The following is an 18,488-nucleotide window of genomic DNA, read 5'->3' as shown; positions in this document are numbered from 1 at the left end:
ATTCAGTTACTGTGGATTTATCAACCACGTCTGCTGGAAGTTTGTTCCAAGGATCTACTACTCTTTCAGTAAAATGAAAGCATGCTTCAAGTGAATATAAGCTGTGTCCGCATCTAACACAACTAAAATGATTCCATTTTATTTTCTACTATGTTGAATGAACTTAGATTTCATGGCTAGTTTGTGGTTCAGTGCATCATGTAATCAACGAAGTTGGACTGACCAAATCAAGATTAAGAGTGTTATGAAAGCAGTCATGGCTTGCAACTTTCATTGGTTTATGTGCAAAATTTTTTAAATAAAATGTGCAACTGTAAATTGGGAGAAGCAAAAGCAAGGAGATGAAATAGTTTAAAGAAGAATATCTTAAACAGGCAGCTAGCAGCTATGAGTTTAAGAGGACCCCTAATGAATAAATTTTCGGTTCATCTAGACCAGTGGTTCTCAACCTGGGGGTTGGGACTCCTTTGGTGGAGTTGAATGACTGTTTCACAGGGGTCACCTAAGACCATGGGAAAAGGCAAATGTCCCATGGTGTCAGGAACTAAAGCTTCTATTCTGGTACTTTGGAACAATTTTTTACTATCTGACTAATCAGGCGTTTACAGTGGGAGTGTCCCTATGACCTTCCTGCCAATCAGCTTAAAGCTCTGTTGGGAGAATTGGCACTAGACTTATGGTTGGGGGTCACCACGACATTAGGAACTGTATTAAGGGGTCGCAGCATTAGAAAGATTGAGAACCACTGATCTAGACTCAAAGCCAGGGAACTGCTGGTTTCAAATGGTATCCAACCTGCAGCCATTCCTGTTAAGATATATATGTATGTATGTATGTATGTATGTATGTATGTATGTTTGTTTGTTTGTTTATTGGATTTGTATGCCGCCCCTCTCTGTAGACTCGGGGCGGCTAACAACAGTAATAAAAACAGCATATAACAATCCAATATTAAAACAGTTAAAACCCTTATTGTGAAACCAAACATACATACAGACATACCATGCATAAAATTATAAAGGCCTAGGGGGAAAGAGTATCTCTGTTCCCCCATGCTTGGCGGCAGAGGTGGGTTTTAAGAAGCTTACGAAAGGCAAGGAGGGTGGGGGCAATTCTAATCTCTGGGGGGAGTTGGTTCCAGAGGGCCGGGGCCGCCACAGAAAAGGCTCTTCCCCTGGGTCCCATATTCATGAACAGGGAGAGCCACATTAGCCAATGAATAGGCATAGCAACGAAGTCAGCCAACGGGAGCTAAACACATCTTAGTATGTGCACAGAATAGAAACAGAAAACTTTAAAAGCTTAAGTCTGGGCATGGCTCAGTCCACTCTGTTCTCTGGTCCACTCTATACTTATCTGCTCTTTTATGAATTCTGCTGAATCAGTGATATGTGTGTGCTTCTGGAAATTAATTATCTGCAACAAACTCTGATAATTCCACATTATAGGTTTGGGCCTGAACGCTGCTGATTATAACTTCCAGATACTGGGAGCTGAAGGAATCCCAAAATAATGGAGCATGAAGAGCAAACCACAAACAGTGTTTCCATAATGCCTTATCCAGTGGTGTTATGGAACATTTAAATCAGATGTACTCCAAGAAAACATTTCTCACAACAGGTAAAGATAATATTTTACAATAAGCAGAATAGTTTATTTTGTCCTATAAAACAAATAGTAAAATCCAAAACAAGTTTCCTGTATTTAGCTAAATAAGATAAAAAAATTATCTTCATTCATATACAAACTAAGGATTTAAACAATTATATACAAAACAGCCAGATCTCTAAAAAAAGAGAAGTTCAAATTACAGCAGTGTAACTTTTATTACAAAACATTAAAGCTATCGGCTTCACATTTAATTTCACACAGAACTAAAACTAGACAGTGGATTTAAGACTGAAAAAGAAAAAGGTGAGGTTAACCCAAAAGACTTCAGTTGGTATATATGATCCATGAGAATGGAATGTATATATATTTTGAAAATACAGCCTGGAAGACAAATGAAGTGATATATTCTTGAAAAAGACTCCAAAATAGGAATCAGTTGAAGTTACTGCAGAGAATAGGCATTCTGAACATAATCCTCAATTCTTGTAGTTGCAAAGTTGAAGAAAGAACTCAACTGCTGTAATTGTTATACTCTTACATTCCCTTGGTTTTTTTCTACATTTTACCCACAAAACAGACTAGAATGTAGTTCTGTCAGGCACAGATATTTTCTTACCATTGCCTGAAGTGAAGAATATTCACTGATTATTCTAAAGGGAAATTTGTCCAACCAAAGGACTGCCTTTTCAATTTACATAGGATTTTAAATGCATGAGTCACATTCTGCAGAAACCTCATTACTAAAAACAAAATGTCTTCAATCCAGAAGCTATTTATTTGAATAGTTTATTTAAAAACAAAACATTTTATTTGGGTAGTGGAATTATACGGGAATGAGAACTCTTTGGGGGAGAATTGTAAGAATAGAGGTTAAAGGGAGAGATGCAAAGAGAAATTAATCAGGAAACATGGTACAGAATTCAATGGCACAGAGAGCATCCAGTTTTATTAATTAATTAAACAAATTACAATGTTTCTAGGCTTCATGGCAAATTTCTGTAAACTATGTTGTTTAACAAAGAGAAACTGACAAGCTTAGCTCATATGTGGTATTAGTCTAACATTGCTTTATGTAGAACATAAATACTTCAGTTTATTATTTAATGCTTCCTTTTTCGGCCCTGAACTTATACAAAAGGTTTGCTAATGGAAATAGATAAATTATCTTGGCTTTTCCTAAGTTCCAGGATGAAATAATGATATTAATGGAGTAAATTTTTAGGAAGATAACTCTGTCAAACTGTTTTTGACTGAGCCAATAGCAGTATTTCCTTAATATCAATACTGAAAAGAACATGGCTTACTTAGAATTATCATTCTTCTCTGAGAAATAAGAAGGGCATGGCCCAACTCAACAACTTCACACCTGTTAGAAGATAGACAAAGTTACAGAATTGAAAATCGCAGTGTCATAAATTATAAGACATTCATCAGAACTGTTAGTTGTAGGCACAGTCCTCCATACACAAGTAGGACATTTCAACCATTCTATATGCATCTTCTACAGGTCAAAAGAACCCGTGAAGATAAACGTACTAGGCACACGAGGCTGTTGCAAGAATAGAAGAATTTCAAGTTATTTTTCACATTCTGAATTCCACTTAACTATATAGACCTTTCTTTATAGTTTGGTGGTTACAGTCTAATAGTTTCCTATATGCTGTAGGTGGAAAGAAGAGAGATTTCTGTGGACGCTTATGAAACCGGAAGCTGTCACAGACACATTCCATTGTAAGTTTCCGTTAGTACAAATCCAACCTTGAGGAAACAGTAACGCGGTTTCCTTGAAAATACAACTTATCCCGAAAGCTCTAGCTTGATTTTTACACATGCACCCAATATAAGCCCTACCCCTCCCCATCACAAAATATGCCTTAATTAAGACCCCACCCACTCATGGGGTGAAGTGAGGTGCATGGGTAAAAAATAATCTAGGATTGGAATAGCGGGTTGAGCTGCCCTATTTATCAGGCCTTGCACATCCTGACACCTGCATTGCCGGCCCACTTCTGTGGCTACTTGCTGCTGCTTATGGGCATCAACCCGGTCTTTGTTTCACTGTCAGTGGCCTTCAGGAAAGGCTCTGCAGCCGAGAAATACGCTCTGGATTGAGGTGCCTCATTTTGTCATCAGAGGCCTTCCAGAAAGGCCTCTGCAGCCAATAACAGAGTTCTGGATTGATCTGAAACTATTTTATTGGCTGCGGAGGCCTTTCTCAGACAGCAAAATGGAGGCTGGGGGGCGACACGCGCATGTGGCAATGTGGCCACAGAAGGCTCCTGCTGGACTTTTTTGTCTGTGCTGCTACCAGGAGGTAAGTCAGTGAAAGACACCTCCCCAAAATAAGACCTGGTGTCTTTTTTGGCGGCAAAAAAATATACGACTGGGTCTTATTTTCAGGGAAACACGCCATCGATTCATGAAGGCAACTGTTTTATCACAGATGCATTGTGGGGGTTTTTTTTAACTAAATGTTTTTTGAAATTAATTTGGGCTTCAAGATCTTTACGTAGATCCTAACTGATAAGTTTATTTTTCCAAATAAAAGAAAACATTTACTCCAGTTTAAATTCAAAACTAATACCACAAACCTTAGTCAAATTCATCTTGAAGTAGCAAAGAATACAAAATCCACAATTCCTTAACTATTTTAAATAACATTATCATCAAGAGATACTTATTTTTGCTGAATTGGGGGACTTACATTTCTCTACCTCAAAGTCTGAAAAAAATAATGGAAAATAAAAGTTTTGTTATGCTTTTTTGTCTGACAGACATCACTGAAAATATATTAGCATTCATTTGGAGTTCTGAGTTTAGTAGAAAGAAAAACGAAAGAAAAAATATAACACTGAAGAGTAATACTTTTAAAAAAAGAAATAGAAAACCATGAAGTTCTTAGACATTTCTAGGCCAGATAAAATTCATATTCCTTTTCAAATGCTGGAGCAGGATAGATAAACTTTCTAATGAATCACTTCTCTTTTTAAAGTCATTTTCAAAGTTCATTATACCAATACGGCAAAATGAAAGTAAGGATTGTTTAATATCAAGTGGTTGGTACATATGAAAGAAGATGAATATTTTTGGAATCAATTTAGATAATAGTTGTGATTTCACAACATCTTTAACAGTTCAACGAAAAAGCAAACAATTGAATTTCTGTACTTCATCCAAGAACATCAACATCAGAATTATTGTTCTGTTTACTTGGGTTTTTCATACAAAATTGTACTATACATTCTAACAGATTATCCTAACGTTTGGAACTGAACTGTAAAAACTGTAAAATCTAAGTACCGATCTTATTCAAATCCATTTCCTACTTTCCTTTCCTACTATATTGATTTGTAACATTAGCTCCCAGCTAAGTCAAGATTTCTCAAAAGCAACATGCAATGTATCTAAAATCTACCATTCATACAAAGCATGATCTCTTCTTGAGGACTCCGTTCAATGGCATACCTGAGTTAGAAAAGGTGCTATAGCAAATAGAAATAGAAATCCACCTACACAGTAGTCATAGAACAGTTTATTGTAGAACAGTTTATTGTAAGGAATGATGGACATCTATTCTACTGCCAGGTTTTCCTCAGAAGTTCTGCTGGCGTCTTTTCTTTGCTTCAATGGCATCTAGAATTGGTTGCCGCTTTGATTGATACCTTTGACGAACCTCTTCTATCTCCTGTTCCATCATGGGGTCGAGTGTCCCGAGTCGTCTTTGAAGTTCATCAACTGTCCAGTTCCTCAACTAAAGAAAAACATAAGGTAAAATAAATAAATAAAACACAGAAGTTTCCGTGCATACGCAGACTGTCCATGATGACGTCTGGGTGGGTGGAGCCTCCAGCTGTAGCTATCAGCTTGCCCGAACCAGTGCAAACTGGTAGAATACCACCAATGAAACATACCCATTGGGGAACCTCAATTTACTTAGCAACTAAGTGATCTATGAAATAACCTCAGTAATTCACCTAACCACAATTGGAAAAATTATATAATTGGGTCTGACTTGACTTACAACTACAACAATTGATTGTAGAAATATAATACAGTGATCCCTCGAGTATCGCGAGGGTTACGTTCCAAGACCCCTCGCGATACTCGATTTTTCGCAATATAGTGGTGCGGAAGTAAAAACACCATCTGCGCATGCGCGCCCTTTTTCCATGGCCGCGCATGCGCAGATGGTGTTTTTACTTCCGCACCTGGGAAGACCCAGGGAAGGTTCCTTCCGCCGCCCAGCAGCTGATCTGCTCGGCAGCACCGCAGCAGCGAGGAGCCGAAGATCGGGGTTTCCCCGCCGCCCACGCAAAGGGGAAACCCCGATCTTCGGCTCCTCACTGCTGCCGCGCCCGCCGCTTGTCCGCCCGCCGCTTGTCCTCCGCTTGTCCGCCCGCTGCTTGTCCGCCGCCTGCCTGCCCGCCGCTTGTCCGCCCGCCGCTTGTCCGCCGCCCGCCTGCCCGCCGCCCGTCCGCCCGCCGCTTGTCCGCCGCCTGCCTGCCCGCCGCTTGTCCGCCCGCCGCTTGTCCGCTGCCCGCCCGCCCGCCGCTTGTCCGCCCGCCGCTTGTCCGCCCGCCCGCCGCTTGTCCGCCCGCCGCTTGTCCGCCTCCTCGCTTGTCCGCCCGCCGCTTGTCCGCCGTCTCGCTTGTCCGCCCGCCGCTTGTCTGCCGCCTGCCTGCCCGCCGCTTGTCCGCCCGCCGCTTGTCCGCCGCCTCGCTTGTCCGCCCGCCCGCCGCTTGTCCGCCCGCCGCTTGTCCGCCGCCTGCCTGCCCGCCTGCCGCTTGTCCGCCCGCCGCTTGTCCGCCGCCTGCCTGCCCACCTGCCCGCCGCTCGGTGCACAAGAGAGGGAAAGTGAGAAAAAGAGGGAGAGCAAGAGGGGGAGAGATAGAGAAAGAGAGAGAAGGAAAGAAAGAAAGAGATGAGAAAGGAAGGAAGAGAGTGAGAGAGAGGAAGAAAGAGAGAGAGAGAAGAGTGGAGTATTTTTTAATTAATATTTTCTGAAAAATCGCGATATAGCGTTTTGCGAAGATCGAGATCGCGAAACTCGAGGGATCACTGTATTATCACTCATACACGATAACATGACTTTAGCCAACAATCCTTTAAATGCATTAGATCAGCTAAAATTTTACACTAATCTTGTAATACTTGCTTCAGATCTGACTCATCAATATGCAGCCCTCAGGAACTGAAATAATGAAGTATAATGCAAAAAAGAAAAAGAAAATATTAATTCAGGGTTGAATGGAGTGTTTTGATTAAAAGTTCCATTGTCTCAAATCACTAAAGAGCTGCTAGATCTCTGGTTAAAAGGTCTTCTTCTACCCTTACAGTTTTAATGTTTCCAGGATTAAGCCAAAGGGTCCTCATTTAATACATGACATTTAAATAGAAGGATTGTTAAATAGAAACATCATGCACACATAAAATGCAGTATTCAAAACAACCTTGACTCACTTTTCATTATTGAACTAATTAAAGGGTTGTTTTTTTTACTTTTTGTTTTATTTTTTTTTCAATTTGCAGTGAGCCAGAAATTTCTTTAATGTTGATTTCCTGCAACAATAAGCCCAATTTATAGAAGAACAAAATAACCATGGTGAGTTTCTTGTCTGTTTTCAGTTAGTCATCCGAAATCTAAATAGGCAAAACACAAAGGCAAACCAGGAATAAGGAGGAATCCTGGTTTCAGACACAAAACTGAAAAAAATCAAAATAGTTTTTCAAAATTAAGTGAAACATTTGTTAACTGAGTTTTGCCTCGTTTTACAACCTTTCTTGCCACAGTTGGCAAATGAATCACTCCAGTTATTAAGTTCGTAACATAGTTGTTTGAATCTAGCTTCTCCAATAACTTGGTGACTTTACCCTTGGCGAAGGTGATCACATAACCCCAGGACACTGCAACCATCATAAAGAGTCATCTGCCAAGCTGAATTTTGATCACATGACCATGGGAATGCCGCAATGGTTATAAGTGGGAAAACCAGTCATAAGTCACTTTCTTCAGTGTTCTTGTAACTTTGAATGGCCACTAAACAAATTGTTGTACATCAAGGACAACCTGTAATTCATGTTCTCAAAGATCACTTTACTCAATAACTTTACTGACTCCTCACATTCTGGACACAAATTGTTTCAACTCCTACCCTCAAAATGTCGCTACAGAGCACTGCACACCAAGACAACTAGACACAAGAACAGTTTTTGCCCGAACTTTTTTTCCTCAACACTGTCAACTTTTTACTAAGTCTGCACTTCTATTTCTACTAGTTTTTTCCCATCATTCCTATCATCCTTTTCCTCCCACTTAGGACTGTATGACTGTAACTTATTGCTTATATCCTAAGATTTTTATTAATATTGATTATATCTTCATTGCTTATTTGACCCCTATGACAATCATTAAGTGTTGTACCACATGATTCTTGACAAATCTATATTTTCTTTTATGTACACTGAGAGCATATGCACCAAGATAAATTCCTTGTGGGTCCAATCACACTTGGCCAATAAAATAATTCTGTTCTATTCTATTCTTAAAGTATCATACACTATTTTGCTCTCCAGAGACCACTTTATAACTGCAATATGGCTGTTTTCTCAAGATGGAATTGGAGAATTGTAAGCAATGCCAGAACTATAATAAAGTAGAAGAGCAGGAAACTGAACCATGAGAGAGGGGGGGGGAGAGAGAGAGCGAGAGAGAGAGGAGAGAGAGAGAGAGGAAAGAGAGGAGAGAGAGAGAGAGACGCAACACACAAGTACAGACCTCTCCAGATACAGATTAAATGACACCACTCCATTCCAAATATGCCATTAACATCTTCCACAGATTAAAATTTTTAGATCATAAACTAGGTCCTGACAGAGGGCAGACACATTAGTCTATTTCCACTCTCTCAGTAGAAATTATTCAGACAAAAGTTCATTCTGTCTGTTTTCACCCAGGAACAGCACAGAACAAAATATTGAGAAGTGTGAAACAATTATCTTACAACAAAGAGAAATCTGGAAAACACAATACAATTCTTTACTTAATAACACAGACCAATTGTAATATCTGAGCACTGGGCAGTCAACTCTGTTAATTATAGAAGACTATCGACTGAGCAAGTTGATAAGAAAAAAAACCCGCTAAAATTCTTGGTCAGGAAGTAACTTTACTGGATCCCCTAAGTAAGGATATATTGGAAGAGAAGTTTATAGGCTGAGCTAAAAATTGAAATCATGAAGTCTATGGGAAGATAGAATGGAGGAAAAGTTGCAGCTCAAATGAATAATTAGTAGACCTTATAGTAGGCTCTACCAGGTGTTAGGCAAGTTTCAATATGTGTGGGAATTTATCTTCATACTGTATTGCCTGGGAGAACAAAATCTCTGCTCTGAAGCATCTTATAAGCAGGCTGTGTATAGCCTGTCATGCAACAAAATTTTGAAGTCTTGGTACAGTTTCAATAACAGAGGTGTGAAGCAAAACATGTTGTATTGAAAAGAAAATAACACTGCCTGGGACAGTGATGGCGAATCTATGGCACGGGTGCCAATGCTGGCACACGGAACCATATCTGCTGGCACACGGTCCGTTGCCCTAGCTCAGATCCAACGTGCATGTGTGTGCCTGCCAGCTGGTTTTTGGCTCGCACAGAGGCTCTGGGAGGGTGTTTTTGGCTTCCAGAGAACCTCCAGCGGGACGGAGGGAGGTGTTTTTACCCTCCCCTAGCTCCAGGGAAACCTTTGGAGCCTGAGGAGGGTAAAACACAAGCCTAATGGGCCCACCAGAAGTTGGAAAACAGGCCGTTTTTTCACCCTCCCCAGGTATTGAATTATGGGTGTGAGCACTAAAACATGTGGGTTAGCACGCGCACACGCTGTTTCGGCGCCCGAGGAAAAAAGGGTTTGCCATCACTGGCCTAGGAGGACAGGCATTAAGATAGCTTAGGTTTCCCACTATCACTTGTTATCCCACTGTCATATTGGGGATGGGGGGGGGGAGAACTGCATAAGAGTTGTAAAAAAACCATCCGATCAGACTATCTCAGGGACCGCCTTCTGCTACACGAATCCCAGCGACCAGTTAGGTCCCACAGAGTGGGCCTTCTCCGGGTCCCGTCAACTAAACAATGTCGTTTGGCGGGACCCAGGGGAAGAGCCTTCTCTGTGGCGGCCCCGACCCTCTGGAACCAACTCCCCCCCCCCAGAGATTAGAATTGCCCCCACCCTCCTTGCCTTTTGTAAGCTTCTTAAAACCCACCTCTGCCGCTAGGCATGGGGGAACTGAGATATTCTTTCCCCCTAGGCCTTTACAATTTTATGCATGGTATGTTTGTATGTATGTTTGATTTTATAATAAGTTTTTTTTTAAAGTTATTTTAGTATTGGATTGTTACATGCTGTTTTTATTACTGTTGTTAGCCGCCCTGAGTCTACGGAGAGGGGCGGCATACAAATCCAATAAATGAATGAATGAATGAATGAATGAATGAATGAATGAATAAATGAATAAATAAATAAATAAATAAATCCTATTTTTTGGAAAACCTCTAGACAGTGATGGCGAACCATTTTTTGCTCAGGTGCCAATAGCATGTGTATGCGTGCCCAAACCTATAATGCAATGCCCTCCCCCATGCATGCAAGTACGCACAACCCTCCACCCGCTGCCCCACCCCTGCGCATGCACGCTGACCTCACTGAAGCCTTCGGACTTTTGGTAGGCTCCTTGGGGGTTTTTTCATCTGCCCCAGGCTGCAGGAAAGCCTCTAGGGCCTGTGGATGGTGAAAAACGTGCCCAATGGGTCTACCTGAAGTTTAGAAATCAACTTCTCATAGGCCGGTTCGGCTGTTTTTTGCTCTCCCAAGGCTTCAGGAGGCTTTCCTAAAGGCTGGGGAGGGCAAAAATGACTTCCCCCACCATCTGGAAAGCCAAAAATCAGCTGTCCAGTATATGCACACTGGAGCTGACATAAGGCAAAGCCTGGCATATCCTCAGATATGACTCCGCGTGGCACCTATGGCACATCATATTATTATTATTATTATTATTATTATTATTATTATTATTATTATTATTTATTAGATATGTATGCCGTCCCTCTCCATAGAACTATGCTATAGTTCGCCATCATGGCTCTAGGGAAATTTACTGGGTATATACCGTGTTTCTCCGAAAATAAGGCAAGGCTTTATTTTCTTTTGACCCTTGAAATATGGCCTTGGCCTTATTAACAGGGTGGAGAGGGCTCATTATTTTGGGGGTGCAGTAGGTGGCGAGCATGGGACTGGATGGGACCTTACTCAACTCCGGCAGCTCCGCTGTGTCTCTCTCCCAGTCGGTCTGTGCCGAGAAAAATTATGAAACAATGGAAAGAAGCGCCGTGTGAATAAGCGCAACTGGTATAGGTTACTTCTTCCTCATCCCACCCTCCTTTCGGCTAAAGAAGGGTGGGAAAAGAAGCACCCTTTTAGTGACTGGTGGCATGGAGAGATTGGTGGTGGGAAAAGGGGGAGCCACCATCACTTAATGGCAGAGGTACAAAGAAAAATTGTTAACTGCTTGCATTTGAGAGATGTTAATGTTCATTGCAAAGTGTTTCCCTGCAGAGACCGGCCAAGAGAGAGATGTTGCGGAGCTGCCAGACTTGTAAGGGCAAAATTTGAGTGTGGCAGGTGGGGCAGGGGATGGGCGGGGTGGGTTGCACATGTATAAGTAGTTGGGGAAGGGGCCTAATTTGGGGAGAGGCTTATTTCAGCGCATACGCTAAAAAGCCTGATTAGCCTTATTATGGGGACATGTATTATATTTGGGGAAATACGGTACATTATGTTTCATTCCAAGCCAGGTAAACATCTTTTTCTTTAATGTTTGCAGTGTTAAAAATGATTTTAATGTATTTATGTCTTCTGCTTTCCCCCATTTTCCTTTTATATTTCAAATTATTTCGATCCCTACCTATTATTTTTAATGTTATTTTCATCCATGTTTTAGAACCCTGGGCTTTTCCCTTTTTTTTTTTTTTTTGCATTTTATGTTTTAATGTACCTGTTGAGCATCTAGAAAAAAAGTGGTTATAAGGCAAGGGGGAACTACAATCAGTAATTCAACCACAACAATTCTGCTTGGCGGGACCCAGAGGAAGAGCCTTCTCTGTGGCGGCCCCGGCCCTCTGGAACCAACTCCCCCCAGAGATTAGAATTGCCCCCACCCTCCTTGCCTTTCGAAAGTTGCTTAAAACCCACCTCTGCCGCCAGGCATGGGGGAACTGAGATATACTTTCCCCCTAGGCCTTTACAATTTTATGCATGGTATGTCTTTATGTATGATTGGTTTTTATATAATTGGGCTTTTAACTGTTTTTAGTATTGGATTTGTTATATACTGTTTTATTGTTGTTGTTAGCCGCCCCGAGTCTGCGGAGAGGGGCGGCATACAAATCCAATGAATGAATGAATGAATGAATGAATGAATGAATGAGTGAGTGAGTGAGTGAGTGAGTGAGCGAATGAATGAATAAATGTCATTTACTCAAGATCCCTCCAGCCAGATTATTTATTATCCAATAAATAAACAAACAAACAAACAAACAAAAATGACACCAGGCATGTTTTAATGATCAATGTTCTAAGTAAGCATCACCTTTAAAATCTGCTTTTGAAATTTTTCAATAATGTCCTGAGATGACTTCTGATATGAGAAATTACATTTGTTCCAATACTGATAATGACCCAAGCATCATACATATTTATCTGCATGCCTGTGGAGGTTTTTCTAAAAACAGTGAAAGCATTTGCAAAAACACAAGGGATTCTTTGCCATAACAGCTTCTGGGGGGACAAGCTCTTCACAGACTCATAAGCTTCTCTGGACCGAAGCACTGTTCTGTTGCCAAGAGAGCTGAGCCAGTTTTCTGTACAAATTTCACTCAACAGTTATTTACTTAACATTTGTTCTAAACGTCACAGCAAGTGGCATAACATAGCTGATCTTAACTGTTCTTGGAAAAGCTAAGATAGAGAGTAGTACCTGGATGGGATCAGGAAAACCCAAAGCAATAGTCTAGCCTGCGAAATTAAATCAAACGCCTGCAAAAGTGGTAATAGGAAATCCATATTATTGTCAAGAAAACAACTACGGTATATGGCACTAGGTATGTAGCTTGATTCAAGACTTTACTATTTGTGAATATAATCTTCTCGACTTATGACCACAATTGATCCCAAAATTTCCATTGCTAAGTAAGGCAGTTGTTAACTGAAGCCCATTTTTGCAACTTGTTTTGCCATAGCTGTAAAAAGAATCATTGCATTTGTTAAGTGGATCATGCAATCTTTAAGGAAATCTGGCTCCCCTCATTGACTCTGCTTTCAGATCCCTTCTGGGAAGGTTACAAATGGTGATCACATGAACCCAGGACAGTACAACTGTCATTAGTACATTCTAGTTATTTGCTGATGACTCTAAAGTGTGCAATAGGGTATTCCTGGAGGTATCTGTAATATGGCATATTATTTAGCTTTACTAGATAAATGGTCAAAGCAATGGAAACTGCAGTTTAATGTTTCCAAATGTAAAATAATGTACTTGGACAAAAGGAATCCTCAATCTGAATATTGTAGTGGCAGTTCTGTGTTAGCAAAAACTTCAGAATAGAAAGATTTAGGAGTAGTGATTTCTGACAGTCTCAAAATGGGTGCACAGTGGAGTCAGGCGGTAGGGAAAGCAAGTGGAATGCTTGGCTGCATAGCTAGAGGTATAACAAGCAGGAACAGGGAGATTGTGATCCCGCTGTATAAAGCGCTGGTGAGACCACATTTGGAATACTATGTTCAGTTCTGGAGACCTCACCTACAAAAAGATATTGATAAAATAGAATGGGTCCAAAGATGGGCTACAAAAATGATAGAAGGTCTTAAGCATAAAACTTATCAGGAAAGACTTAATGAACTCAATCTGTATAGTCTGGAGGACAGAAGGGAAAGGGGGGACATGATCGAAACATTTAAATATGTTAAAGGGTTAAATAAGGTTCAGTGGGGAAGTGTTTTTAATAGGAAAGTGAACACAAGAACAAGGGGACACAATCTGAGGTCAGTTGGGGGAATGATCAGAAGCAACGTGAGAAAATATTATTTTACTGAAACAGTAGTAGATGCTTGGAACAAACTTGAATTTAAACATGCCTGGGATAAACATACGGTATATCCATCCTAAGATAAAATACAGGAAATAGTATAAGGGCAGACTAGATGGACCATGAGATCTTTTTCTGCCGTCAATGTTCTATGTTTCTATGTTTCTAGTTGCCCAGTGTCTGAATTGGGGATGCTGATAGTGAACCTGGGGATGTAACAGTCATAAGTGTGAGAACTATTGGTTTGTTTTTGCTTGGTACCAAGTATATTACCACATACTTGTGAATAACCTAGGCGCTATATTTTGGGATGTGTATTTTGTCATCTAATATTTTTGGTTTATTTGTGAGTAAATGCAATATGGTAAATAAACAGCTTCACATGGAAGAGATTTCTTAGTTATCCTTAAACATATTTATTAATGCTAAATTTGTGCGATCAATTATCAAGCCCTGTGAGTACTTATGTACTCATCTAAATGTAGGTCAGTTTTAATTTGCCTTTTCTAAGGGCAAATAATGCTTTGCTTGTGTCCTAAAAGGACAAAATATGAACTGGGAAGTTTTTTGCATTATCTAATTATGCTCTTACATCAATGCTAACAGCACAGTCTTTTTGACATTCTCTAAAATACAGTAACAGATTATATTTTACAATTAGCAGCTGGAAAACTAAACTGGGATTTCTGACTGATTTCCTTTTCAGAGATGGGAACTGCCATACTAAGGGCACTAGCAACAAAAACAAACTTATTTCAACTACAGTGACCCCTCGACTTTTGCGGGGGTTGCGTTCACAGACTGCCCGCGAAAGTTGAATTTCCGCGAAGTAGAGATGCGGAATTAAAAACACAATTTTTGGCTATGGACAGCCAAAAACTACCCCCGCGCACCCTTTTCCAAGGGTGTGCAAGGAGCCGGGCTTGAAGTTGGGGGCGGGAAGCGATGAAAGTGCAGAGGCCGGCAAAGATTGTTTTGAATGTCGCCCACCCCCGCCCACCCAGCGCCTCCGGCCCCCTCGCCACTGCCCCCCGCCCGCCCGATCCGCCCCTCTCACTGGCTTTCTTAGGGCACAGGTCCTCCTGCAGCAGCGCTGGCGGCTACGGCTTCTGTCCTCCTCATTCGTCCGTTAGCCGCTCTGAGCGCTTTGAGAATGCCCGCCTTGCCCCTCTCGCAGTCCCTTAGCTGAGAGCGCTTTCGTCCCAGCTGTCAGCGAGGGGGCTGCAGGAGAGGCGGGGCAGGCATTCTCACAGAGAGAGAGCAACAGACAGAGCGAGATAGAAAGGAGGGAGGGAGAGAGAGAGAAAGAGAGAGAGAGCGCAAGAGGGGGGAGAGTGGAAGGTAGAGAGAGAGAGAGAAATGATAGAAAAAAAGGGGAGAAAAAAGAGAAATGAGAAAATGATTGAAGCAGAGAATGAAAGGAAAGAGAGAGAAAGAGAGAGAGAAGTAACTCTTGGTGATGACGTATGACGTCATCAGGTGGGAAAAACCGTGGTATAGGAAAAAAAACCGGAGTATTTTTTAATTAATATTTTTTGAAAAACTGTGGTATAGCCGTTTCGCGAAGTTTGAACGTGCGAAAATCGAGGGATCACTGTACAGTGGAACCCCGACATAAGAGCTGCTCTACTTAAGAGCAACTCGAGATAAGAGCTGGGAGGGGAGAGATATTTTTGTTCTACTTACAAGCCCAAATTCGAGATACAAGCGCCAAGGAGCTGTCTCCTGAAGCCAAACGCTAACTTCCGTGTTCGGCTTCAGGAGACAGCTGCGAAGTGGCGCGCGTGTTTTAAAAGGTTGCAGCCGGCCTGGGGGGCTCGGGGGGGTGCTTGCAGCTTTCTTTCTTGCTCTTTTTCTTTCTCTCTTTTACCTTCCCTTCCTCTATTTCTTCTTTTCTTTCTCCTTCCCACCTTCTTCCCTCCCTCCCTCCTTTCACTCATTCCTCTCTTACTCTCCCCTTTCATAAGTTTCCTTGCTTCCTTCCTCTGTTCCTGTCCCTTCCCCCTTTCTTTCTTTCTTTCTTTCTTGCTCTTTTTCTTTCTCTTTTACCTTCCCTTCCTCTATTTCTTCTTTTCTTTCTCCTTCCCACCTTCTTCCCTCCCTCCCTCCCTTCACTCATTCCTCTCTTACTCTCCCCTTTCATAAGTTTCCTTGCTTCCTTCCTCTGTTCCTGTCCCTTCCCTCTTTCCTTCCTTCCTTCCTACCCTCCGTCCATTCATTCACCCATTCCTCTCTTGATCGCTTAAAGCCGGTCCCTGGTGCAAAAAGGGTTGGGGACCTCTGTCCTACAGGATTGGGTGGCAGAGAAGTTGAACATATGTAAATTTAAAAGTTTAAGAAAGTTTACAAGTTAAGTGAAAGAAACTTCATTATTCATTTATATGTACATGTACATTTCTTCATTAAAAACATGTCTTTCTGCATAATTTAGACTAACTTTGTGAGTTTTTTGAGGGCTGGAACCAATTAAAATTATTTACATTAATTCCTATGGGGAAAAGTCGTTCGAGATAAGAGCTGCTCGACTTAAGAGCCCAGGTCCGGAACGAATTAAACTCGTATCTCGAGGTACCACTGTATTACTGAACTTATAGCAAGAGCACTTAGACTGACAGTATAAACTGCTACACAATAACTTACACCCCTTTCAAAGCAGTTTAGAGTAAGCACATTGCCCCCAACAATCTGGGTCCTCATTTTACTGACCTCAGAAGGATGGAAAGCAGAGTCAACATTGAGACTGGTAAGATTCGATCTACCAAACTGCTGGCAGCTGGTGATGAGCAGATGTAGCTTGCAGTACTACACTCTAACCACTGTGCCACCGCAGCTCTGACCTGTGTTGGTTGGGACTTGAATTTCTGTGTAAGCCAGTGCAGTCATAAAGCAAGTCATCATGTGACCAGACCCAATTTTACAACCATTTTGAAATGAATCCCTATGGACAGTGATTCATGATAGATATTAAATGAATCTGGCTCCGCAATTGTTGGAAAATGTCTGGAAAGTTCACAAATCGAGGTCGTGTGACCACAAGATGTGACAACTGTAGTAAATGTGAGCTGGCTGCCAAATACCTGAAATTTTGATCATGTGATCACAGGCAAACAGGTTCAAAAACTTGGGTCAGCAATTAATATGAACTCAATTCACATTCCAGGAAAAAAGACCAATCCTCAGCAAAACTGAGCCAATTTTTAGACATAGATGAGCAGATGCAGAAGTTTCTCTATTTCTTCAATCATTGTGTTAGATGTAACTGCTGAACAACTGCAAGTCATCATCACGATACATTATCTCAGACTGTTTAAATTAAAACTGCTGTCACTAGAGTCAAAGGGCTCTAAATAATATTGGATGAGATTAATGATCAGAATCCACTTCCATCGGATTTCATCCTTTGCAGAGAAACTGCTTCTTGATGAACTAAGTCAGGGGGAGGCAAAGTTGGTTCTTCTATGATTTGTGGACTTCAACTCCCAGAATTCCTGAGACAATCATGCTAGCTCAGGAATTCTGGGAGTTGAAGTCCACAAGTCATAGAAGAGCCAACTATGCCTTCCCCTGAATTAAGTCAGGCGACACAGATGGAAGAAATAATTCTGGAATCTATTCTTGTAGACCACTCAGCAGTTGATAGTTGCTTTCTTATTCTACACTGCCTTGGGTATTTTTTTAAATATTGGAAAAAAAAATTCTGACATGGCAAGATGTCACATCTTTACAAAAGGCCAAATTAGATTTTAGCCAAAAGGATCAGGTCTTAAGTATTTATGTACGTATATATATCCTAGCCATAGCACAAACTATGAAATAAGACGATGTGACCAGAAAGTATCATAGACCGGAAACAACTGAAAAAGAACATCAAGTGCTATTTGGGAATTCCTGTAAATTTACAACATGGAAAGCTATTAATATTTTAGAGGATCTAAAAAGTAAAAAATCTTTGCACAAGCATCTTAATGCAGCTTAATAATTTAGGCTTATTGGATGAGGAGATACTGTAAACAGCCACTATGGAGTGCATTCATAACACTATGTACATTGCATTTTGGTTCAGGATATTAGAAAGTGATGGGGAAAACTACTTTATTCTAAGCTACAGTTCCCTTATCACGGACTGGAAAACCTGAGAGACTTTAATATAGGTTAAAATTTGGCTTGAAAAATATGGGAATCCATTCAACGTGTGAAAATGTTGCCTAGAATATTTAGTTTGGGTTAAGTAGCAGCTCTCTTTAAAAGACAAAACAGCCCCCTAATCAGGCACATAATTCTTTAGGCTCAACTAAGCATCCTGGTTTTTAAACAAGGGAAGGGACTCCAGATATTCTAGGAAAGAAGGAGAATTGCCTGGAGAATTCCTTATGATGAGTTATTTTGTTTTGCTAACAGGCAGCTGAATTAGTGTTTCTTCATTCACAGGGGCCCAAGGGGAAAAAGTATGTATTAAATATGAACATCTTTTCCCAGTCATATTTATTCAATCCACCACAGCTAGGAGGCAGGGAATAATAATAATATTGTTGTTGTTATTATTATTTATTGGATTTGTATGCCACCCCTCTCCGTAGACTCGGGGCGGCTAACAACAATAAAAACAACATGTACAATCCAATAATAAAAACAACTAAAAAACCCTATTATAAAACCAAACAAACACACAAACATACCATGCATAACTTGTAATGGCCTAGGGGGAAGGACTATCTCAACACCCCCATGCCTGGCGGTATAAAT

General features: G+C 41.0%; 1 protein-coding gene across 2 annotated transcripts in view; it reads right to left on the bottom strand.

Annotated features, from left to right (window-relative positions):
- Positions 1-1,630: 1,630 nt before the first annotated feature.
- STK4 (serine/threonine kinase 4) overlaps positions 1,631-18,488 on the bottom strand; it is an 83,750-nt gene continuing 66,892 nt past the window's right edge. For both annotated transcript variants that reach the window (XM_070744712.1, XM_070744714.1), the window contains exon 11: positions 1,631-5,362. In XM_070744712.1, coding sequence (XP_070600813.1) covers positions 5,204-5,362 — 159 coding nt within the window. In that variant the 3' untranslated portion in view covers positions 1,631-5,203. The remainder of the gene's footprint in view (positions 5,363-18,488) is intronic.

This window comes from Erythrolamprus reginae, chromosome 3, assembly GCF_031021105.1.
Source record: "Erythrolamprus reginae isolate rEryReg1 chromosome 3, rEryReg1.hap1, whole genome shotgun sequence".
NCBI lineage: Eukaryota > Metazoa > Chordata > Lepidosauria > Squamata > Dipsadidae > Erythrolamprus > Erythrolamprus reginae.
The sequence above is the reverse complement of the archived record's forward strand: the minus strand, read 5'-3'. Positions and strand labels throughout refer to the sequence as shown.